Source organism: Barbatula barbatula (genome assembly GCF_947034865.1).
Source record: "Barbatula barbatula genome assembly, chromosome: 3".
Lineage (NCBI taxonomy): Eukaryota > Metazoa > Chordata > Actinopteri > Cypriniformes > Nemacheilidae > Barbatula > Barbatula barbatula.
The window spans coordinates 28334500-28359443 of NC_136764.1; the positions used below are offsets into that span (position 1 = coordinate 28334500).

Below are 24944 nucleotides of genomic sequence, written 5' to 3' on the forward strand. Positions count from 1 at the left end.
ATCTCTTTCAGTAGATTTGTAGGTATAGGGTCTAACATGCATGAAGTTGATTTAGATGATCTAATGATTTTAGAGAGCTCATCGTGATCTATAGTAGAAAATAAACGTAATTTATCCTTAGAGGCGCTGTAGTTAGTCGTTTGTTCAGCGGGATTCACTTCTGGTTGCATAGTTATAATTTTTTCTCTAATATCTTGGATTTTATTTGTGAAATAGTTCCTAAAATCATCACTGCTATGCTGGTATACAAAATCAGAAGTCGCTGACGATTTATTTTTGGTTAATTTAGCCACTGTATCAAATAAAAACCTAGGGTTATGCTGGTTTTCTTCTATTAGTGATGAAAGGTAGGCAGATCTAGACGTTTTTAGGGCTTTCCTGTATTTTTTAATACTATCCTTCCAGGCAGTACGAAATACCTCTTATTTAGTTTTCTTAAAGTTGCGCTCCATTTTTCGTGCCGCTTTCTTTAGAGCTTGAGTGAGTTCATTATTCCACGGTGTCGGTCTGTCATTTTTAATCTTCTTTAAGCGCAGAGGAGCAACTATGTCTAGCGTTTCCGAGAAGGTGGCATTAATATTTTCAATGGTAAAGTCAAGATCGTCAACGTTATTACTAATGCTAGAGATTTGAGACAATTCAGGCAAATTATCAAGAAACGTATCTTTTGTAGTTTAAGTTATTGTTCTACAATATTTGTAACCTGGAGTTTGGTTTGCCACCATTGGGTCATGCTTGCTTCACTAAGCAAGCATGATACCAGATAATGATCCGAAATGTCTTCGCTCTGCTGAAGGATATTTACGTCACCCACGTTTATACCGTAAGACAATATTAAATCTAAAGTATGATTACGAAGGTGAGTAGGTCCCGACACATGTTGACTAACGCCCATGGAGTTAAGAGTGTCTTTAAAAGCCATTCCTAAAGCATCTGTATCATTATCTACATGAATGTTAAAGTCACCAACAACAAGGACTCTGTCTGCAGCCAGTACTAGTTCTGATAAGAACCCACCAAATTCTTTAATAAAATCTGTGTGGTGCCCTGGAGGCCTATATACAATAGCCAGAATAAATTTTAAAGATGTTTTGTCCTTAGTATTAGGTATTGATGCATCAAGTACCATGACTTCAAAAGAATTATATTTAGGATTAGACTTCTGAGAAATGCTAAAAGAGTTACGGTAAAGTGCAGCAATACCTCCCCCTCTGCCTTTTAGGCGAGGCTCGTGTTTATAATAATAATCTTGGGGGACAGACTCATTTAAAGCAATATAATCATCTGGCTTTAGCCATGTTTCTGTCAGACAGAGCATGTCTATTTTATGATCTGTTATCATATCGTTAATAAAAAGTGCTTTATTAGAGAGAGATCTAATATTTAGCAATCCGAGTCGAAACAGTTGATTATCTGTATTATGTTCATGTTTAGTTAGTTTAACGTTAATTAAATTACCTTTGAGAGGTTTACGCATTATTTTATGTTTGCTAATCCGGGGGACAGACACAGTCTCTATTTTATGATGTTTGGGACAAAGTATTATCGCATGTTGTGTATTTAGTGTGTTCTGCAACATGAGACGGCAAACAGACCGTTGGTTAAGCTAATCCGGGGGACAGACACAGTCTCTATTTTATGATGTTTGGGAGAAAGTATTATCGCATGTTGTGTATTTAGTGTGTTCTGCAACATGAGACGGCAAGCAGACCGTTGGTAAAAACCATTCTGTCTGCTCCCTGACCTGGGCCCCAGTGAGTCAAGTTTTAACACCAAATAAATGCCACTTTGATGGATGTAAAGGATTAGCCTATCAAGCAAGAGCTCCGACGGACAGGAACATTGCTCTCCTCTAGGGTGGCTTCCTTTGCATGTTTGGGATGCTTTGGCTGAGATTCTTTGATGGATTCAACTTGCCACGATCTTCGTCATTTGGGGCGGAAAACATGATTAAGAAACGGGTGAGTAAGGTCAAATATATGAGTAATATCATTGCGAAGAGAAATGCAATGGATAGTCGCCTTGAAAAGCAGCATGCATTGGAAGCAGTGAGGCAGGTTTGACTGAAATGGTATTTAAATATCCATCCATTTTCTACCGCTTATCCGGGGCCGGGTCGCGGGGGCAGCAGTCTAAGCAGAGATGCCCAGACATCCCTCACCCTAGACACTTCCTCCAGCTCTTCCGGGGGGACACCGAGGCGTTCCCAGGCCAGCCGGGAGACATAGTCCCACCAGCGTGTCCTAGGTCTTCCCCGGGGTCTCCTCCCGGTCGGACGGGCCCAGAGCACCTTCCGGGGAAGGCGTCCAGTAGGCATCCGTAACAGATGCCCAAGCCACCTCAGCTGACCCCTCTCGATGTGGAGGAGCAGCGGCTCTACTCCAAGCTCCTCCCGGGTGACCGAGCTTCTCACCCTATCTCTAAGGGATCGCCCAGCCACCCTGCGGAGGAAGCTCATTTCAGCCGCCTGTATCCGGGATCTTGTCCTTTCGGTCATGACCCAAAGCTCATGACCATAGGTGAGAGTAGGAACGTAGATTGACCGGTAAATTGAGAGCTTCGCCTTGCGGCTCAGCTCTTTCTTCACCACGACGGACCGGTACATCGACCGCATTACTGCAGAAGCTGCACCGATCCGTCTGTCAATCTCCCGTTCCATCCTTCCCTCACTCGTGAACAAGACCCCGAGATACTTAAACTCCTCCACTTGAGGAAGGAACTCTCCACCAACCTGAAGTGGGCAAGCCACCCTTTTCCGACTGAGGACCATGGCCTCGGATTTGGAGGTACTGATTTTCATTCCAGCCGCTTCACACTCTGCTGTAAACCGTCCCAGTGCATGCTGAAGGTCCTGGTTTGAAGGGGCCAACACGACAACATCATCCGCAAATAGCAGAGACGAGATCGTGTGGTCCCCAAACCTGAAACCCTCCGGCCCCTGGCTGCGCCTAGAAATTCTGTCCATAAAAATTACGAACAGAACCGGTGACAAAGGGCAGCCCTGCCGGAGTCCGACATGCACTGGGAACAAGTCCGACTTACTGCCGGCAATGCGAACCAAGCTCCTGCTTCGGCCGTACAGGGACCTGACAGCCCTTAGTAAAGGACCACAGACCCCATACTCCCGAAGCACCCTCCACAGGATGCCACGAGGGACACAGTCGAATGCCTTCTCCAAATCCACAAAACACATGTGGATTGGTTGAGCAAACTCCCATGAACCCTCCAGCACCCTGTAGAGGGTGTAGAGCTGGTCCAGCGTTCCACGGCCTGGACGAAAACCACACTGTTCCTCCTGAATCCGAGGTTCTACTATCGGCCGTATTCTCCTCTCCAGTACCCTGGCATAGACTTTCCCGGGAAGGCTGAGAAGTGTGATCCCCCTGTAGTTGGAACACACCCTCCGGTCCCCCTTCTTAAAAAGAGGGACCACCACCCCGGTCTGCCATCCCAAAGGCACTGTCCCCGACCGCCACGCGATGCTGCAGAGGCGTGTCAGCCAAGACAGCCCCACGACATCCAGAGACTTGAGGTACTCAGGGCGAATCTCATCCACCCCCGGTGCCTTGCCACTGAGGAGTTTCTTGACTACCTCAGTGACTTCGGCTTGGGTGATGGACGAGTCCACCTCTGAGCCCTCAACCTCTGCTTCCTCAATGGAGGACGTGACGGTGGGATTGAGGAGATCCTCGAAGTACTCCTTCCACCGTCCGACGACATCCCCAGTTGAGGTCAACAGCCTCCCACCTCCACTGTAAACAGCGTTGGTAGGGCACTGTTTCCCTCTCCTGAGGCGCCGGACGGTTTGCCAGAATCTCTTCGAGGCCAGTCGATAGTCCTTCTCCATGGCCTCACCAAACTCCTCCCAGGCCCGAGTTTTCGCCTCCTCAACCACCCGGGCAGCAGTCCGCTTGGCCTGCCGGTACCTGTCAGCTGCCTCAGGAGTCCCACAAGCCAACCAGGCCCGATAAGACTCCTTCTTCAGCTTGACGGTCTCCCTTACTTCCGGTGTCCACCACCGGGTTCGGGGATTCCCGCCTCGACAGGCACCAGAGACCTTACGGCCACAGCTCCGAGTGGCCGCTTCGACAATGGAGGCGGAGAACATGGTCCACTCGGACTCAATGTCTCCAGCCTCCCTCGGGATCTGGTTGAAGCTCTGTCGGAGGTGGGAGTTAAAGATCTCTCTGACAGGAGACTCGGCCAGGCGTTCCCAGCAGACCCTTACAGTACGTTTGGGTCTGCCGAGTCTGTCCAGCTTCCTCTCCTGCCATCGGATCCAACTCACCACCAGGTGGTGATCAGTTGACAGCTCCGCCCCTCTCTTAACCCGAGTGTCCAAAACATATGGTCGCAGGTCAGATGAAACGACCACAAAGTCGATCATCGACCTGCGGCCTAGGGTGTCCTGGTGCCACGTGCACTGATGGACACCCTTATGCTTGAACATGGTGTTCGTTATAGACAAACTGTGGCTAGCACAGAAGTCCAATAACTGAACACCGCTCGGGTTCAGATCAGGGGGGCCGTTCCTCCCAATCACGCCCCTCCAGGTGTCACTGTCGTTGCCGACATGGGCGTTGAAGTCCCCCAGTAGGACGACGGAGTCCCCAGTCGGAGTACTTTCCAGCACCCCTCCCAGAGACTCCAAGAAGGCCTGGTACTCTGCACTGCCGTTCGGCCCGTAGGCACAAACAACAGTGAGAGACCTACCCCCGACCTGTAGGCGCAGGGAAACGACCCTCTCGTTCACCGGGGTAAACTCCAACACATGGCGGGAGAGCTGGGGGGCTATAAGCAGACCCACACCAGCCCGCCGCCTCTCCCCATGGGCAACTCCAGAGTGATGAAGTGTCCATCCTCTCTCGAGGAGTGTGGTTCCAGAGCCCAAGCCATGCGTAGAGGTGATCCCGACTATCTCTAGTCGGAACCTATCAACCTCACGCACCATCTCAGGCTCCTTCCCCGCCAGCGAGGTGACGTTCCACGTCCCTAGAGCTAGCTTCCGTGTCCAGGGATCGGGCTGTCGAGGCACTCTCCTCCGACTGCCGCCCGATCCACTACGCACCGACCCCCTATGGTCCCTCCAGCACGTGGTGAGCCCACGGGAAGGCGGCCCCACGTCGCTCCTTCGGGCTGAGCCCGGCCGGACCCCGTTGGGAAAGGCCCGGCCACCAGACGCTCGCATACGAGCACCAACCCCGGGCCTGGCTCCAGGGTGGTGCCCCGGTTGCGCCATACCGGGCGACGTCACGGTCCTTGTAATTGTAAACATCATAAAGGGTTTTTGAACCACTCTTAGTCTGACCCGTCGCCTAGGACCTGTTTGCCTTGGGAGACCCTACCAGGGGCATATAGCCCCCGACAACATAGCTCCTAGGGTCACTCGGGTACTCAAACCCCTCCACCACGTTAAGGTGGCGGTTCAAGGAAGGGGGTATTTAAATAGTGCGCTCAATTGAGAGAACGTATCAGATCAGCTGATATCCAAGCTTGATTACAAGGCCTGCCTGAACTAACGCCAATGCTTCATTTGCCCTCACGTTTAGGCAAGGCAAAGCAAGTTTATTTATATAGCACATTTCATACACAATGGTAATTCAAAAAGTGCTTTACATAGAAGAAATTAAAAATATCCATTTGATAGAACAGTGCAGAAATAAGAAAAATAAATTTTAACCAGTTAAGAATAAAAAAAAAAAAATACAGTTTAGAATAGAAAATAAATAAAATAAAATAAAGTACAGCACAAACAGTCGGACGGTCAGAGGCACAGTGCACATTCATTAAATGCAGAATTAAACAGATGTGTTTTGAGTCTGGATTTGAATGTGACTACTGTAGGAGCACATCTGATCTCTTCTGGAAGCTGGTTCCAGCTGCGACTGGCATAATAGCAAATGCAGACTCTCCTTGCTTGGAGAGAACTCTTGGTATTTCTAGCTGATGCCATCCTAATGACCTGAGTGTTATTTTGGGTCTGTATTCAATGAGCATATCTGCAATGTATTGAGGTCCTAGGCCATTGAACGATCTATATACCAGTAATACCTTGAGATCTTCATCTTTATTTCCAAACGCAATGACTTCAGTTTTGTCTTTGTTTAACTGAAGAAGGTTTTGGGACATCCAACTATTTATTTCATCAATGCATTTGAGCAGGGAGTCAATGGGGCTGTAATCGTTAGGCGATAGGGCTAAGTATATCTGTGTGTCGTCTGCATAGCTGTGGTAAGCAATTTGGTTATTTCTCATTATTTGGCTCATTGGGAGCATGTACAGGTTGAAAAGGAGAGGCGCAAGAATTGAGCCTTGAGGGACTCCGCATGTGGATGTCCACTCAGACTTATGGTCACCTATACTCACATAATAACCTCTCGCTTCTAGGTATGACCTGAACCATTTTAGGACTATCCCAGAAAGCCCCACCCAGTTTTCCAGCCTGTCTATAAGTATATTGTGATCGACCGTGTCAAATGCAGCACTGAGGTCGAGTAGGACCAGCACGGATAATTTGCCTGAATCAGTACTTAAGTGAATGTCGTTTACTATCTTAATGAGTGCTGTCTCTGTGCTGTGATGCGGGCGGAACCCAGATTGAAAATTGTCAAAGTATCCGTTTAAGCTTAAGAATTTGTTCAGCTGGTTAAAGACAACTTTTTCAATGATCTTACCTATGAAGGGAAGATTTGAGATCGGTCTATAATTGTTTAATATGGTCTTATCCAGATTGCTCTTTTTCAGGAGGGGTTTGACAACAGCAGTTTTCAGGGAGTTTGGGAAACTTGGGTGCTCTGTCCGTGTCTCACCACTCGCGATTATGACACTGTGTCAGTGCTAATTGTTTTAGATCAAGACACCTCTAACTTTAAAGGAGTCTGGGACTAGGTTTAAGCCCTGTCTGGGAAAGAGCCCCTATACAATTTAAGTCAGACTATTACAATATATGGACAAAGTATTGAGGTGCCCCTTCTAATAAACATGTTTATTAAAAACAAATATTAATGAAATACCATATTAAATTATTTAGATTTTTTATGCAGAACAATAAAGTTCTCCTACCATGAATTCATAATTTTCAAACCTGGCTATGTACACAAAGGGGTTTTGTCATTTTGGAGACAATCTCATTAGCAAAATCCTTCCAGTGCCCTAAAATGTCAATTTCCTAATAAAACCCACACAACAACGCAAAAATCCTTATTGGGATTATGTTACCTTATTGGAAGTTACGTAAAATTCGCTGAAACTGCTCAGTTTAAAAAAAAGAACTATGTTTACAACTGTAGGTAGCTTATTATCTGCTATAAATAGCTTAAAGGTTTTAAATAACTTTAAAAACTGTTAAAATATGTTAAAGTTAACAATAACCAACCAGGTCACGTCAACCAATAAAAAGGTTTTCGCTCTTAAACTTTCACAACTTAATTTCTGGTTTTGGCAAATCTGTTTGGTTACCTTTTAATGTGATGCTTCTGTGAGTGATAGTGACACGTTTATTAAGTATAGGCATGGAAAAGTGGTAAAGAATCATAAAATATAAGCTATTCTCCAGTTTCCTGTTCCATCAAATAAACATGAATTGAGACGTTTTTTGGGAATGAGTGGTTACTATAGAGCTTTTTGCCCTAATTTCTCTACTTTAGTTTGTCCACTGACAGATCTCCTGAGTACCAAGTGAGAATTTATGTGGTCTTCAAGCTGTCAACTTCTGAAAGATCTCTTGTGTCAAGCACCTGTGCTCTCAGCTCCTGATTTTACTAGATCTTTTAAATTACAGGCGGATGCAAGCAACAATGGAGCAGGAGCAGTATTATTACAAGAAGATCAAGCATATGTTGAACTTGTTGCATGTGCAGTCTCTTATTTTTCTAGAAAGCTTATAGGAGCTCAAAAGAATTACAGTGTAATTGAAGAAGAGGCTTTGGCACTGTTATTAGCTCTTAAACATTTTGATGTGTATTTGGGAAAGCATTTCTCCTATTATAGCGTACACTGACCATAACCCCTTGGTGTTCCTTTCTCAGATGGCAGGGGCAAATCAGCGACTGCTGCGATGGTCTCTCATTCTACAAGAATACAATTTGGATACACAAAAAAGGGGTGGAGAATGTTATGGCAGATAACCTTTCGAGGATATAGGGGAGTATTGTCAACCTTGGTTTATCCGGGTTATACATTTGTTTCTCTCCTTAATTGTATTCTTAGTGGTGGATGTATTTGAAATATATATATATTATTTGGGGATTGGTTTCACCTAGTGAATGTATTGCGTGGTTGCTGTTTATCTTGTACTTTCTCATTCAGCTTGGGACAGCTGATTGAGCACCAGCTGATGCTCATTGGAGGACTGCAGCATTTGTATAAGTGGAGAAGAAGCAATGCTGAGGCTCTGACGGATAACACGCTTCACTCTTTGTCCTGATTTCGAACAATTATCTTGTGTGGAGTTTTGTGTGACCATGTGTGGTTATGTCTCTCAATGTGGTGAAGGAGTAAACAATCTTTAGGGTTGACTAAAATTGTGAGCTAACTAACTTAATGATATTTCTTTTTAATTATTACTTCTTTGTGTATTCTTAACGCTTATGTAAATACTATATTTGTTGTAATTTTGGGAAGAGGTAGGGAGAGGGTGCCATTTGGTTTAAACTTTATTTTTGTTAATGTTTTTTGTTTAGTCAAGGAGGAAGGTTAGTCTTTGTTGTTTTTCTTTTTCTTTTGGATACAGAGGCCTATTGCACAAAACTAGGATAAGGGATTAAGCCGGGATATCTTTGTGATCCTGGGGCCTGTACCATGAAGCTGGTTTAGGTGGCTAGCCAGCTATGTTTCAGTTTAGTTTGTGCCAACCCTGGGTTTTAGGTACCATGAGAGTAGCTTGGCTTTCTTCGGTGTTCGTCGCCATGGTATCTTAAGATGCACGGCTAACCTGCTCCGGGGCAGGCTATGTTCTGGATTCAAGATCTCAGACTGAAGCTTGACCAATCAGCTGTGAGCACAGAAACATATAGGTGACGTAACTGACTCACAGTGCGTGTTAGAATGGCTAGTTATTTTTTATACGGTTTAATCAAATAAAAATACTAATATAAAAATATATATTACAAATATAAAATCAAATATTGTTTACTATATAGGTAAAATCTGATTTTACAGATTTGCTGGCTTTCCCTTACACTCACATGAAATTCAATTTACTTACTTATATTCCACTTTTATTGTATCACATGTATTTGCATTGCATTTTTTACATTCTTGTCTGTGGTGCAGAACATCTAGGAACACTTTCAGTTTCACTGTATCAGGACATTTTTCTTTGTCCTGAACAGTAGTTTTTATTAAGGCTTCAATGAAATGACTGACCCTGGTTAATGGCGCAAAGACTAGTCTATTAAAGGTAGAGGCTTATGTATTCTGTTGTAAAAGCAGGCCGTTTTATTAAGTGTAATTCTTATATTTTCTTCCGCTTCTCTGTGTTGCAGAACACACCGCTATTTTATAATTCTAAGCTCCGTCTTCTTTCTGCAAAAAAAAAAACTAGTTTTTATCATATCAGACTAAAAGGAGACCAACATGCAACCAGTCCGCGTAATCTTTTGGGCAACTTGTTTGACATGAACCATCAGCACACGGTGCATTTATTGATTTTAAACACGTAAGATGTCAGAGTTTACCATGCAGAAGCGGTGAGTGTCATTTGCCTGTGAAATTAGCCGTTTGCAGCTTTAACAAATTTGTACAGAAGTTCAGAAATATATGAGAATGAACTTTATTTGCACGCAACTCCTCTCATGTGTACTCGGAAGGGAAATGATGAAGCAGATGTAAGGTTAACTTTCTTGCTTCTGATGCCTGAATGGATGTTTTTTGTCCGCACGCAGGTTAAAATTGCAATATGCGGGAGCTTCAATGAACATTTGTTGTAATATTTCTGTACCCATGCCTTACATAAAAAAGTTGCCCGCAAGGACACGGACCCCTAGTTCCACCGAGGACCCCGCCGATCCTGTTTGCCCTACAGCACTACAGTAAATATGTGTACTATATAGTCTTTTAACTTGCGCATTAACGCAATCAGCAGTGTTTCTGAAACACTTCTCTCTTGCGTAGACAGCAGAAACATATCAGTCCATGGCTGAAATTCATGTTTGTGTTCATATTGTGGAAATCGCTTTATCCATTTATAATGCGATTGGTTTAGCCATGCTGACGTCACTCGTTCATGTGCGCGCGCAAACTAATCTTAGCTTCAGGATCAAAGCTTGAGTTGACAAAGAAACTCCATGAGCTGCTTCATGGTACCAACAAAGCTTGATCACGTTGGTTTGGTTTTGTCAACCCAAAACTAATCCAACTACCCTGAGTTTGTTCAGCTACATTCATGGTACAGGCCCCTGGTTGCACTAAAGCTGGATAGGGGGCAGCAGGATATGTTATGGTATAAATTACCATGGAGATTTATTCTGTTGAGCTACCCTGCTCACGACCAGGCTAAATTCCAGGATCTATTTAATCAACTGAACAGACAAATTAATGGATGCAGTAGCCTCCCTGTAAGCTTGTATTACACACAGTATACAGCACACACATCATAAGAGGCCAAATCAATATTTTTTTTACAAAACCCCAAATTCCTCTGCCACCGCAGGACATATTTAACCAAAATTTAAAGCACACATTCTAAATAAAATAATTCAACACAAAATTGGTCTCTCAGCAGCCGACCACTGGTGTCATCAGGGAAGATTGCTGGATTGTCCCAGTCCATGGCTGGTGGCACTCTGGGGGCCCTCTCCTTAAAGGCGCTATATAAATTAAAGTGAACATTATTATTAGGTCATCTATTTATTCAATTCAATTTTATTTATATAGCGCTTTTCACAATTGTTTCAATGTTTCAAAGCAGCTTTACATTAATAAAAGCAGGAGAACACACAGAAAAATCGGTGGACAACATAAGAATCAGAGTAATACTGCGTTTTTGGAGATGTGAATAAACTATTTGGATTGTGATGTTTCAGCGGAGCAGTGAGTAATTGTGCACTACTTACGCATTCAGGCGGTCTGCAATAGTTTGGCACGGTTTTTCTCTTTGCTTTATTACTGTGGCGGTGTTGCCTTTTCTCTTAATACCTCCTCGTATGCCTCCATGAGCATTTGTGCCTCTGACGGGGAAAAGTACGCCGCTCTAGTTGCCATGGTGAATCAGTGAATCTGTGATCGGTGGCGGGTCTATTTGAGTGAGCCGTGAGCGTGCACCTATCCAGGATTGCTTTTCACCTGGCTTGATGAATCCGTGTCTGCTCATCCTGGCTTGGTCTTTGTGCAACCAGTTAAGCCGGGACGCGCTTGTTTTGGCTATTGAGCTCAGCTCAGTCGTTTATCCCGGATGTCTTAATTCTACTTTTGTGCAACGGCCCCAGGTTATTTAAGTCTTACCTGGGATGTTAGATTGTTTTGTTTTTTGAGACTTGCCCTCTCCTGAAGAAATTCTTCCTACTTTGTTACTCCTGGTTGCAAAATGCAAACCATATATTTTGCACAAGCATGTGTTTTTTGGTGCCTTCGGAATCAGGGAATTGAGTGACCGTCAGTTTAACACTTGTTTCTTTGTTACAATCTCATTTTATTCCTTGACCTAAAAGGGGTTCGTAACAGCATGTTTTGTTTTTTACAATGTTTATAATTATTTATATTCATAATTGTCAGGCAGGTCAGAAGTGGGAAATTGGACAAGACAAATAACGTTATTTCTGATTAACATATTAATATCATTTATTTCAAAAGTTTAAAAACATCAAAATACCTACTTGTACTTAACTATGTTCAATAAAATAATTCTGTTTAGCAACGAAAGCCTCCCAGTCTGGCATATCAACAGAGTGAGAAGGAGACACTGCTGCCTCGTGGAATTGATTCTCTGTCATTCATGAGGCCATGGGATCTAAGCCCTCATTAACACCAGTCACATTAATTTCCTCAGTTTAATTGCAATCAGCTTTAGCAAACGACATATGGCATGGCATAAATATAGCATAATATTTTTGGGGGTGAACTGTCCTTTGATTCTTCATTAAACAACAAAATGTTTGAATGAGTTATGACAGATTTTAAACTTTTCTGTTCACTGTCCCAGGAATTCTGGGTAGGCTCCAGCACTCCATGTGACCCCTTTGAGGTGTAAGTGGGATAGATGATTGGTGTGGGAGTTTATGTATATATGCAAATGTTGTAACAATAAGGAAGTTCTAAGTTCTATGAATTGTAAATCTACATGTCTGATTGCAGTCAATCAGAGTGTTCGAGGGTGAGAAGAGTTTCTTTTGAGAAAAGTCTTTTGACACTACAGGAAGTCATATACAGTGTAATCGTTATCTTTAGCACTGTACTCATTTTTTTCTTGATCAAAACAGAATATTGTTTCGAATTGTATAAATTGGCGCAAAAGATGCTACGCAAAACACATGACATAATAAAACCAATAATGTGAGAAACAGCGGGGAGCACTGATTGGTCGATAAACCAGAGAAACAAATCAACAATTTCTTATTTTAAGCAATCAAAAATATGAAGGGGCCATCCATGTAAATGAGGGGGCCTAGGTCCCCTCTGGCCCCCTTGTGGCTACGCTACTGGTGCGTAGGTGTGATTCATAGAACGAACTTACGCACAGAAAACAAGTGTTCGCCTCTCTATCAGATGTGAAATCTATAAATCCCAAATAATCATGAAATTGCACGCAGCTGAACTGTTTCGGATCTCCCCCTTTTAACGATATCTTATTAGTGTGATAGTATATACGAAAGAGTACGTGTCAACGTCAAAATAAGTAGGAATGAGAAGCAAAGGTGCGTTCATCTGCTCAGACTCAGACCCTTTTTACGTTGCCAGGGATTGTTGCTTTACGATCCAATCTGTGTGTATGCATGCTTTATAGATAAAGGCCCCTGAAGTGACAGTAACTACATTTCTTAGTTGAATATACATTTGTGATTTCTGTTTGGCTAGTTGTTTTACAGCTATCCTGAGTTGTATCGTGTATTTATACCGTGGGGCTCGGGAAGAGATCAAATTAGTTGAGTGGAATGTAGGCAATCATTTAAGTCTAAGTGATTTTATTTCTGACAGCTGTCTTGACACATGTGCTCCAACCAAAGTTCAAAATAAACCAACAAAAATATTCAAATTAATTGTACATAACATAGAAATGCTGAGAGCAGCTAAACAAGGCATTAGACCCAGCCTCGACAATGAAGTCTCTCTTCCGACATGCATTTAAATTTAGTCATTTCGCAGACGCTTTTATCAAAAGCGACTTACAGATGAGGAAACAACGGAAGCAATTATAACAACATAGGCAACAAAATACATAAGTGCATCAAAACTCGTCCATTAAAGCCTAGCACAGTATACAAAGCTAAGAATAGTGAAAATATTTAATCATATGTGTGTATAAAAGAGAAAACAAGAGTTTAAAACGATTCTGCCTTATGCTTCACTCACACCAGTAAAACGTACACATGGTCCCATATAAAACAACTTTTAATAAAATAAACAAACAACAAAACGTGTAAGAAATGGTTTTGACAGAACCCAGATGCAGGCAAAAGAAGGGTTAATTTAGAAAACTTTATTAAATCAATAAACCCACACGGGGGAAAACGTGAACAAAACAAACACTTCCCACGAGGGAGACAAAATGAACAAAGTCCTTAGGAAAACGAAATAATAAGTCCACAAACTCTGAAACTGAAGCAGGGTAATCCACATCCACGATGAACCATGAAACAGCACGCCATGACAGCTTAGAAATAAATTAGACAATTACCCGACACTGAACAGAGGGAAACTGGGGCTATATAAAGGGAGACACTAACGAGGAGTAATTGCATGGGGAGAGTGGCGACAGGTGATGGGAATGAAACCCTAATGGTAGTGAAGAAGAAAACACTGAGCAGGTGATGGAGCACTAAAGGTAAGATTGACCGGGGACGGTGACAAGACTAAACACTAATAGCAAGAACAACGGAGTAACAAGGGCAGGACTGAGAGACATGACAGGAGGACACGTGGTGCCAAGTAGCAACAAAAGCCACGTGTCTCCACACATAACAACAAAACGTGGCTATGTCATCACTCTGCCCAAGGAGCTAGAAAACTCGAGACAGGAAGATTAGATTAGATTCAACTTTATTGTCATTACACATATACAAGTACAAATATGTAGGTGTCACGCAAGTCGCAAGTCCAGTACGGTGTACCACAGGGCTCAGTCTTAGGGCCTATGCTCTTCGCATTATACATGCTACCTCTAGGAGATATAATAAAGCGACACAGAGTTAGCTTTCACTGTTATGCTGATGATACGCAACTTTATTTTTCGTCGAAATCTCATGAAATACAGCGATTCCATCGAATAGTGGAATACATAGTCGAGGTCTTTCATCCACTAGAACGGGGCTCTCAACCTTTTGCAATTTATGGCCCACCAATGACTGTTTAAAAAAATTCAGAGGACCACCTTTCCGCATATGATAATATGGCCACAGAATATTCAGAGAGTACATATACTCTGCTGTAATTTTTTTATGCCACAGTAGCATTTATTCCTGTAACAATAAAAAGCCAGGTTAGACCAGCCTGGGTGTTGTGTTCTAATGTCTCTGAGTATTCTGCCGACCTCTGTGATGGTGCCAGTTTTTTTAAATCGCTGTGTTAATGGACAAATCAACAGTGGTTGTGCGGGTGGTTTGGGAAATGTACATTAATTATAAATAATATTTATATTGTTATATTTGCGTCTTGCAACCACAAGACAAGTGGGAGAGAAATATGGACCCTTTTTAAATACTTGAAATATACTTGAAATTGAAATATGATATCTGAAATAAATGAGGATGAAACATCCGTCCATATAATGTGCAAATCCATCAGTGAAACAGGCAAACTACAGCATATAAAACATTTAAATAAACATCAGCAAATAATGAAAACTTTAACGATTAAAGTTAAATATTAAATAAAAACGCTGTATCAGTCGCGTATTAACCCTTACAGTCCTTAACAATTCCATTTGAAACAAACTGTTGAAAACTGTTAAAGGCGTGCATGCGCTTCAACTTTGTTAATAACATGCTTTGTTTATGTTATTGCTTTGAAACCATCTATAGCAGCGTTTCTCAACGGGGCCGGTACTACCCCCAGTGGGCATTTAGAGAACGTTGGAAGCATCATTTTTTAAAGGCAGGCGTTCAGGTGTTCTTTGGGGCCATTCTTAAATTAACACAAAATTTCAAGATAAGACTAGATTAAACATTTACCTGGAAAATATTGTAATATGCACCAGGAGCAGCTATTTGTTTCAATTCAATTTAATTTTATTTATAAAGCGCTTTTCACAATGTGCATTGTTCCAAAGCAGCTTTACAGGAGATCATATGAAAAACTGAAAAATACAAAAAAGGTAAAACACTGCACAGCAGAACAAGCACAATTATTCTAGTAAATAATATCTAATAAATGTCATCTCCCAGTGGTTTATTTTGTATATTTTGCATTAAGTGAATGCTTGGCTGTAAAGATGTGTCTTTAATCTAGATTTAAATTAGGCGAGTGTGCCTGATCCTGGAATAGTATCGGGAAGGCTATTCCAGAGTTTAGGTGCTATGTATGAGAAAGCTCGACCCCCTTTGGTGGATTTAGTTATTCTAGGTGTTATCAAAAGTCTGGAGTTTTTAGATCTTCGAGATCGGGATGGGTTGTAGTGTCATAGAAGCTCTGTTACGTAAGTAGGGGCTAAACCATTTAAGGCTTTATAAGTGATTAACAGAACTTTAAAGTCAATACAATCCTTTATGGGTAGCCAGTGACGGGTGATAACATTGTGGTTATGTGATTGTATTTTTTTCTGGACCTGGTTAGAACTCTGGCAGCTTTCCTGTAGCTCTCTGGTAAGAGCTCATGGGTTCGATCCCAGGGGATTGCACATACTTAGAAACAATTGTATAGTATAATGAAAGTCGCTTTGGATAAAAGTGTCTGCCAAATGAATAAATGTAACTGTTCTTTGTTTATTGATGATGCAGGACAACCACTATTAATGCATTACAGTGGTCAAGTCTTGAGGTCACAAATGCATGAATAAACTTCTCTGCATCAGCAACACATAGAATATTTCGTAATTTGGCATAATTTCTGAGGTGGAAGAAAGCTGTTTTTGTGACATTCAAGATGTGATTTAGAAATGACAGGTTGCTGTCAAATATAACGCTTAGATCTTTTACTGTATTTGTTGGAGTAACAGTGCAGCCTTCAATTTGCAGTTTATAATGCGAAATATTCTGCTCACATGTCTTTGGTCTGATAAGTAATATTTCTGTTTTATTAGAATTTAAAAGAAGGAAATTGCAAGTTATACAATGTTTTAAATCTTCAATGCACTCTGCCAATTTGGATAGCTGGACTTGGATCATCTGGGGCCTCATTTATAAAACTTTGCATCAGAAGTGGCGTACGGACGAAACATAGGACGTGCGTACGCACAGAAATATTCAGATTTATAAAACCGTGCGCACGCACATCGTACGCAGTTTTCCCTTTATAAATCACAATCAATTCTAAATGTAGCGCAGCTTTTGCGGCTTCATGTCACGCCCATAGTTGCCCATAAATAGTCTGTGAAACGCCCACAAGTTAATATTCAATATTGCTGTATTGCCGTAAATGCTGTAGCTTCACAACCTCGGACCGTGGCAAAATAAAATAGAAATGGTCGGACATCAAAGTCGTGGCAAAAAAGCGTGTAGCGCTCCATCGCCAGAGTGTGTCTGCCACGGATGGGGGAAATGGGAAATAGTTCAGTGCACATGTAATTTCTTGCAGCTTTCTGAATGGTTGAGACGTCATACGTTATTTTATCAAAAATAAAACAAACTAAAGGCATATGCATGAATAGCATGATTCCGTAGCTGATGAATACATTTTAACTATGAAAACAACTTTCCCCAGTGGAAAATTAATACATCTATCTATCTATTTATCTATCTATCTATCGGTCTATCTAATTGCATCTATATCTGCTCCGCCAGACGGACACATTGACGAGAATATGAGTTTTGTACATTATTTCGTTCTGTTTACCATATTATTTATGAGGATGAATTGCATAACATGCCAAGATTTTTACAGAACATATTTAACTTTTCTTTTTGCAAATATGTGTTAATTTGCATTTCTGTTGTTATTTTCGTTTGATTTTGTTTGTTTTACAGTGCAGATCGATCAAAAGGGTGTTCGTGTATGCTGTTAATTGTAAGACTTGCTTTGTGAAGTCTTCATGTTATTTATGAGAGGCAGTGTTGCCTTTTCTTTTACACAACGTTCTACAGTTTCACACTTTTACGTGTTTCTTCCATCTGCCGACGGTGTCAGCATTTGTCATTTCACCCGTTTTTGTGCGTACGCACATTTTCCCGTCAAGTTTGCTTTTTATAAATACCAATTATTGCGTAGAGAGCGGAGTACACCCTCTTTTGTGCGTACACAACGTTTATATATGAGGCCCCTGGTCTTGATGAGATATATAGCTGAGTATCATCTGCATAACAGTGGAAGCTAATTCCTAATTTGTTTCCTAATAATGTTTCTAAAGGGCAGCATGTATATGGAGAATAGCAAGGGTCCTAAAACCGATCCCTGAGGTAATCCATAATTTACTTGCGTTAGATTTGATGTCTGTCTGATAAGTAAGTATCTGAACCATTGTAGTGCTTGTCCCTGAATAACGGTATAATTGTGTAAGCGATCTAGAAGTTATGGCCTACAGTATTAAAGATAAAGCAGGACTAGGAGTGAGATGTTACCTTTATCTGATGCTATAAGCCGGTCGTTTGTAATTTTAACGAGAGCAGTTTCAGTACTATTATGCGAAATTTTTCGTGTATGTCATTATTTTGTAAGAAAGAGCATTACTGAGTGGACACTACTTTTTCTAGTATTTTAGACAGGTAAGGGAGATTTGAAATCGGTCTATAGTTCATTATGGTACTAGGACAGAAGATCCGCTCCGATGCTGCTGGGGTGCAGGCCGTCGGGGCGGAAAAGTCTAAGCTGCTCCCAGAACAGATCAAAATGATTAACAAAGAGCAGCTTCTGTTCAATACACCTTGACATTAACCAATAATTAAGTGAAAATAGTCCACTGAACTTTTCATTCACTCATCGGTAGGTAGGATCCAACCCATGAGAAGATGATCCTCACCGTGGGTGATGCGTTGCATACAGTCTCGATCAGACTCCTGAAGTCCCTCTTCAGGATCTCCAACTGCCGCATCCTGACGTCGTTCAACCCCACGTGCAGCAAGACAGCTCTGACATTAGCGTCGTCCTTCAGGATCGCAGGTACCTGGGCAGAGACATCAAGCATATGAGCGCCAAGAAAACAATGAGTGCGCACCTTACATTTAGTAAGGAAGTGTGTACGTTCCGGACGATTTAGTGTCCGATGACCACAACGTTGCATTCTGTCTCACAGAGGCCGGAAAATCTGTTCCTGGTCGAGATCTCGAAGACCGGTTGCAGCAGTTGAGTCATCGCTCCAATTCGATTCTTAATCTCCCCGAGATGTAAGTACCACCCTCACTGTACAAAACATTTGCACCGCTACGAGAAAAGCGACAGTCCTTGCCACATCGTGTGTGGCAAAACACTTCCAACAGTCCACTAAAAGGCCATGGAGAGTCGAATAAATGAAATAGGTAATCTTTCTTTTCTGGTAGAACACTCTTCTGAAACATTCTGAAATCCAACCAGTGATAACAGTGAGAGCGAACACAAAATGGAATTCTATATTACATTTAGTCATTTTACTGATGCGGTTCGTTCGGTAAAGGCTATCTTCAAGTTAGAGAGGCATATAAATGTGTATAAAACTTTATTTATATAGAGCTTTTTAGAATTTTCATTGTTACAAAGCCGCTGTACCAGAAACATATTGACTATAAGCAAAACATAAAAGGTTAGTAAAAACAAAAAAAATTAAAACACAGAAGGCTTTCACACACACCGATGCAAACACACCCACGAACAAAACTCCACTCACACAATATGCACAAGTACACGTAGGACACACACACACACGGGTTTTCACTGAGGATCACACATTTAAGATAAATGAGAGAGAAACACATGTAAAATATTAAACAGACTATAAATTCATGTAGTCAATATTAATTGAGTAATAATTGAAAATTCTAATTCTACATTGACACATTTGACAACCTCATGTAGGATGTTGGAGGACTCAATTTTTTAAAAGTAATGTGTTATAGAACTTTACCAATAACATAGTCCTCTGGAACAGAAAATGTTTATTTCACATTTAGAGTTGCAAAGATGGATCGGCATTCAATGCGAGACAGATTGAAGATCAAACTGCTCCATAAGCTTTGATATCGTATGCCAATATATATGCGCAGCGCGATAAACACACCAAAATACACTGATATAGTATCATATCATATTTGGGATTGGCGCCTCCGTCATGTGAGAGGTCTGTCATGTTGATGTCAGCTGACTGTAGGGGCAGATTTAGGGGCAGATAGGCTACCTGCAAATCTCTCTGTTTGCTGTGGGTAACACCAAGTACCTTTAATTGCACATTATATGACAGTTGAGTTTGTATGAACATCATAAATATATTTGTGTCCCACACTAAGACAGCATTTAAAATGTATTACATTTAACTCTATTTATGATGTAGAAATGAAGAAAACTCTCTAATATATTGTAATCATTTAACTTATCATCATATCTGAGCCTACACTGCTTGGACATTTATTCATTTGACTGTTTTAATACAAAATAAATACATCCGATAATTTCTACATGTAATATGTGTTTATTCTTGTAAGAAGACTGTATTGTTTTCATTTGCCTAATTATGAACACACATTATTAATGTCAAACCTTGTATTATACCTCTGATGGAAGAACACACTGGCGCACACACATTAAGGTCTATAAAACGTACACAATTACACACATACAATTCTTTTAACTAATGTGAATCCAAGCAGCTTTTTAGGTTTGTATTATGCATTTAAGAGAGTGTTGGAAAGTTCAAACATTCTACTTCACATCGTTTTTGCTCTTTGGGAAAGTATGGTAATGTTCCAACTGGCCAATCAAATCTGTTATTTGTCTTTCTATTTATTTGATATTTCACTCTGTAAATGTACATTTAATGAGATTTACGATTATCCCGATTCGGTGACATGCGTTTTAAATTATATACTACTAGCAAATAACTATTATTATTATGAAAACATTTAGTCCGTTATTTATGTGGGGAGGCGGTAAGGGACCTGGAAAATGGATGGGGGGGCCTGGCCCAAAAAAGGTTTAGAACCACTGGTCTATGTTTTGTAACTGTGCATGCATGAAGTTTATGGGTTGTATAAATTTAGATAGATAAGGACACCTGACAATTCTGTAGTGTGGGATAACTGTGCACTTTTCATTCTGATGCATTATTGATCGATATCCCCTCACTATATTACCTTAATTTTGAAGTTCATATTGCGCATGCGTGATCCAGTCTGAGCCGCGCAAGCCGATCTCACGTCACTCGCGTACTGTGTCCGTTTTGCCACCAAGCGCTTATCTCTGTAATTATCTTGCAAAAAGCACAACTAAGCAGAAGAACTCTCGGTTATCTACCCTCGCACATTTCCGATTCTACATAGCGACAAACGGTTCTCCACCTGTGGATCTGGTGCGGGCGTTTATCCGGCGTATGAATGGACCCGACATGGACGAGATGCCGTTTCACAAAGTCAAGACCCGGCGGAAGAGAAGCCACTGCCCGCCCGGTGTTATCGCCTGCGAGGACGAGTTCGACTGCAAAGAGCTCGAGTCTCTCTTTCACAACTACAGCCTGAAGCTGGAGCAGACATCCACTCTTAAAGCGCTGTCCGTGCTCATTCTGATGACGTCCAGTCTGAGTCTGCTGGAGCTGCTGTCCGGACCTAATCTCACCATCTCAAAGGGCTCGTACCCCGTGCACTTTATCATCTTCATCTCCCTCTTTATCGTTACCAATGTCAAGTACCTCCAGTTGACTCAGCTGCAGCAGATCGTGCACCTGACTCTGCTCTTCAGCTTCACATTCTCCATGCTCTGCTGTCCGTTTCCGTACGTGTCCGGCGGTTCCGGTCCGGATCAAGGCGTGTGGCAGCTCGTGCTGCTCACATTCCTGGCGTACTGTCTTCTCCCGGTTCGGACTTTGCTGGCTCTGCTGTTCGGGATCATGGTCGGTGTATCGCAAGTGATAATCACAGCCACGTCAGTCTCGATCAAAACGCACAAACTGTGGAGGACGGTAAGATTATAAAACATGTGTAATTCGCTTGTTTGTTCAAATGTAGTAATTGGTCAACAGTTATTTAAGGGTGCAATAACTCGTAAGTTAAATAACTTCAAATGGGTAGAAAGGAAACTGTTAATAAAGCGTTACCAAACTGCCTGTGCCCTGCAAGTACAATACAAAGGCTATATGAGTAAAATTGCAACACTTTTCCATGAACAAACAAGCCGCTTCGACTCGTGGTTTATACGTCAGAATGTATTCGGCATTATTTGCTTTAAGAAAAACCACAAGCTAGGAATTGTTCATTTTCAACATACATTTTCATTATAATTTACAGAAGATGTTTGTCTTTTTTTGGTCGAAAATAAATTACGGTTTTTGATGAAAACATTCCAAGATTATTTTCCATATAGTGGACTTCAATGGTTTCCAAACGGCCACTATATGGAGAATAATCCTGGAATGTTTTTATCAAAAATATTCATTTCTTTTCGACTAAAGAAAAAAATACATAAACATCTTGGATGACAACAGGGGTGAGTAGGCTACATTATCATGAAAGTGAACAATTTCTTTATCCGTTTTTAATTCGAAATTCTGCGTTTCCATCGCTCGTTTCTGATGCCAAACATCACAATGCACATATGTCACTTTTGCAGCTGCAATAAGTTGAAAAAACACCAGTATTGTACTGATTAGTCACTGATCAAATGTTCAACTAAAGCAAACACTGTGTTTCACAATCTCATATTCATCTTGAGTACCTATACATTAGTGTTCCGGCATCCAACCATTTTGCCAGATTAAAAATAAGCAATAAGAAAAGAGTTGAATTAAGGCCACTACAATTAGTATTGCATAATTGGTATCTTGGAATACTATTTAGTTTGTTCAAATTAATAAAAGCGAGAGACTCAGACATATGACTTAGTTTGACTTACCGCGTTCGATTCATGTCCGGCATCTTTTAGTACTGGGATCGCCCCATCTATCAGTTTCAATCGATCTCCAAATCCAGCTCTAACCACCGTTTACATTCGTCACCGAAATGCAGTGAGCAAAAAACACTGCTTAACTATCACCAGCCGAGTGAAGCGGCATTGATGGGCGGCTGTGCTCCTTCTCACGCTATGTGTGTGCATGGCCTTTCGCTCTGTGGATGACGTGTGGGTGTGGTTTTCCCGGATCTCATTTTAGTAAATAATTTATTATGTCTTTTCATGTGACAGCACTGAAGAAATGACACTTTGCTAAAATGTAAAGTAGGGAGTGTACAGCTTTGTATAACAGTGTAAATTTGCTGTCCCCTCAAAAAAACTCAACACACAGCTAGGCATGGGCCGGATACCGGTTTCAAGGTATATCAAGGTTTGAAAGAGTCAAGGTTTTAAAACCACTTACATTTTTTGTGATACCGTTTCCAATGTATGAGCTGTGTTTACACAAAAATAAATAATTAAGTCATGTAAAGCAATGTTTGACTTTTCGAATGGAATTAGTCATTAGAAAAGATACATTTTGTTTTTTTTGAAAGAGTATAATAATTTAAAGTTTTTTTTGACCTGATATATATGTGCTATGAATGTTGGTAAAAAATTAAATGTAATTGTGTCCAGTTTTGCAGACATTTGAAAAATAATACATTATAGTGTTGTAATTGCAATACCGTGTAACCATGACACTTTTGCTAAAGGTTTGTTAAACATCAAAATCTCATACCGGCCGATGCCTACACACAGCCATTAATGCCGCTGGCAACAAAAGTACACCCCAAGTGAAAATGTCAAAATTGGGCCCAATTAGCCATTTCTCTCCCCTCATGTGATTTGTTATTTGTTACAAGGTCTCGGGTGTGAATGGGGAGCAGGTGTGTTAATTTTGGTGTTATCGCTCTCACTCTCTCACACTGGTCACTGGAAGTTCAACATGGCAACTCATGGCAAAGAACTATCTGAGGGTCTGAAAAAAATGGGTTGTTGACATAAAGATGGCCTAGGCCAGGGGTCAGAACCATTTTTAACCAAAGAGCCATTTTTCCAGTTTTGATTAATTCATTTTTGCAAAAGAGCCTTTCCAAAATGACAATTTTTTTGAAAAGGCTCTTTTATATACAGACATATAAAATATATACAGGTGCTGGTCATATAATTAGAATATCTTCAAAAAGTTTATTTATTTGACTAATTCCATTCGAAAAGTGAAACTTGTATATTATATTCATTCATTACACACAGACTGATATTTTTCAAATGTTTATTTATTTTCATTTTAGTGATTATAACTGACAACTAAGGAAAATCCCAAATTCAGTATCTTAGAAAATTTGAATATTACTTTAGACCAATACAAAGAAAGGATTTTTAGAAATCTTGGCCAACTGAAAAGTATAAACATTAAAAGTATAAGCATGTACAGCACTCAATACTTAGTTGGGGCTCCTTTTGCCTGAATTACAGCAGCAATGGGTGTGGCATGGAGTCGATCAGTCGGTGGCACTGCTCAGGTGTTATGAGAGCCCAGTTTGCTCTGATAGTGGCCTTCAGCTCTTTTGCATCGTTGGGTCTGGCATATCGCATTTTCCTCTTCAGCATACATCTGGGGCTCCAAAAAATGATTTCCATTACTTACTGTATAAACAACTTAGGCTACAGGTTTACATTAGGCCTCCATTCAATTAAACTTCATTATCTAAACTATAATGTTTGAAAAAGTGCACGTTAACATTTATGCATTTGGCAGACGGTTTTATCAAAAGCGACTTACATTGGATTTTAGACTGCTGTGGACTGATCTGCGAATGTCTGACATCAAGATTGTTTTGAAAGCACACAGAGCTCTGCTCTCATGGCACTTTGATGTCATATGCCGACCGGTCTGCGCAACACCTCATGAAAGAGACATAACTTGTGTCTTGCTAATAACGTTGTAGTTCGGTTTGTACGTGGTCAAGAGAATGACACACCTGCATTGAAACTCCTCTGTCAACCTTGACAGCTGTATGTATGGACTTTATATGATTCACATGCGAGAAAGACTGTTCACACGGATATGAGCAGCTAAACAAGCGCACCCATACTGACGCGTCACAGTTTGCTTCACTCAGCTCACAGGATACTTTGCTGCATGGTTTGTTTTAAAAGCTTTTTACACATGATTACATAGTGAAGCAACAAGTTCTGTATCATACACCACAGAGAGGCGTAACTTTCAATAAAAGCATGACGCTTGCACTTCTTAACTTCTCGCGCTCTGGGAACACTTGCACATAGCACTGCATGCGTGTATTGGCCAGGACATACCTGAAATATTCATATGTATTTTTATGTTTTTTTACGATCAATGTTGTTAAAGGCTAAGACATTAGGCAAGCCACATGATTTTTTAAAAGAGCCACGTGTGGCTCGCGAGGCATAGGTTCCCGACCACTCGCCTAGGCTATAAGAAGATTGCCAAGACCCTTAAACTAAGCTGCAACACGGTGGCCAAAATCATACAGCGGTTTAACAGGACAGGTTCCACTCAGAACATGACTCGACATGGTCGACCCAAGAAGTTGAGTGCACGTGCTAAGCAT

At 41.2% G+C, this 24944-nt stretch overlaps 1 protein-coding gene across 4 annotated transcripts in view; it reads left to right on the forward strand.

Moving 5' to 3' along the window:
* Nucleotides 1-20594: 20594 nt before the first annotated feature.
* adcy1b (adenylate cyclase 1b) overlaps nt 20595-24944 on the forward strand; it is a 99780-nt gene continuing 95430 nt past the window's right edge. For 2 of the 4 annotated variants that reach the window (XM_079452386.1, XM_079452388.1), the window contains exon 1: nt 20604-21382. In XM_079452386.1, the coding sequence (XP_079308512.1) occupies nt 20798-21382 (585 nt within the window). In that variant the 5' untranslated portion in view covers nt 20604-20797. Of the gene's footprint in view, nt 21383-24944 lie in introns of all 4 variants that reach the window. The other 2 variants (XM_079452387.1, XM_079452385.1) reach the window with 2 other exon arrangements.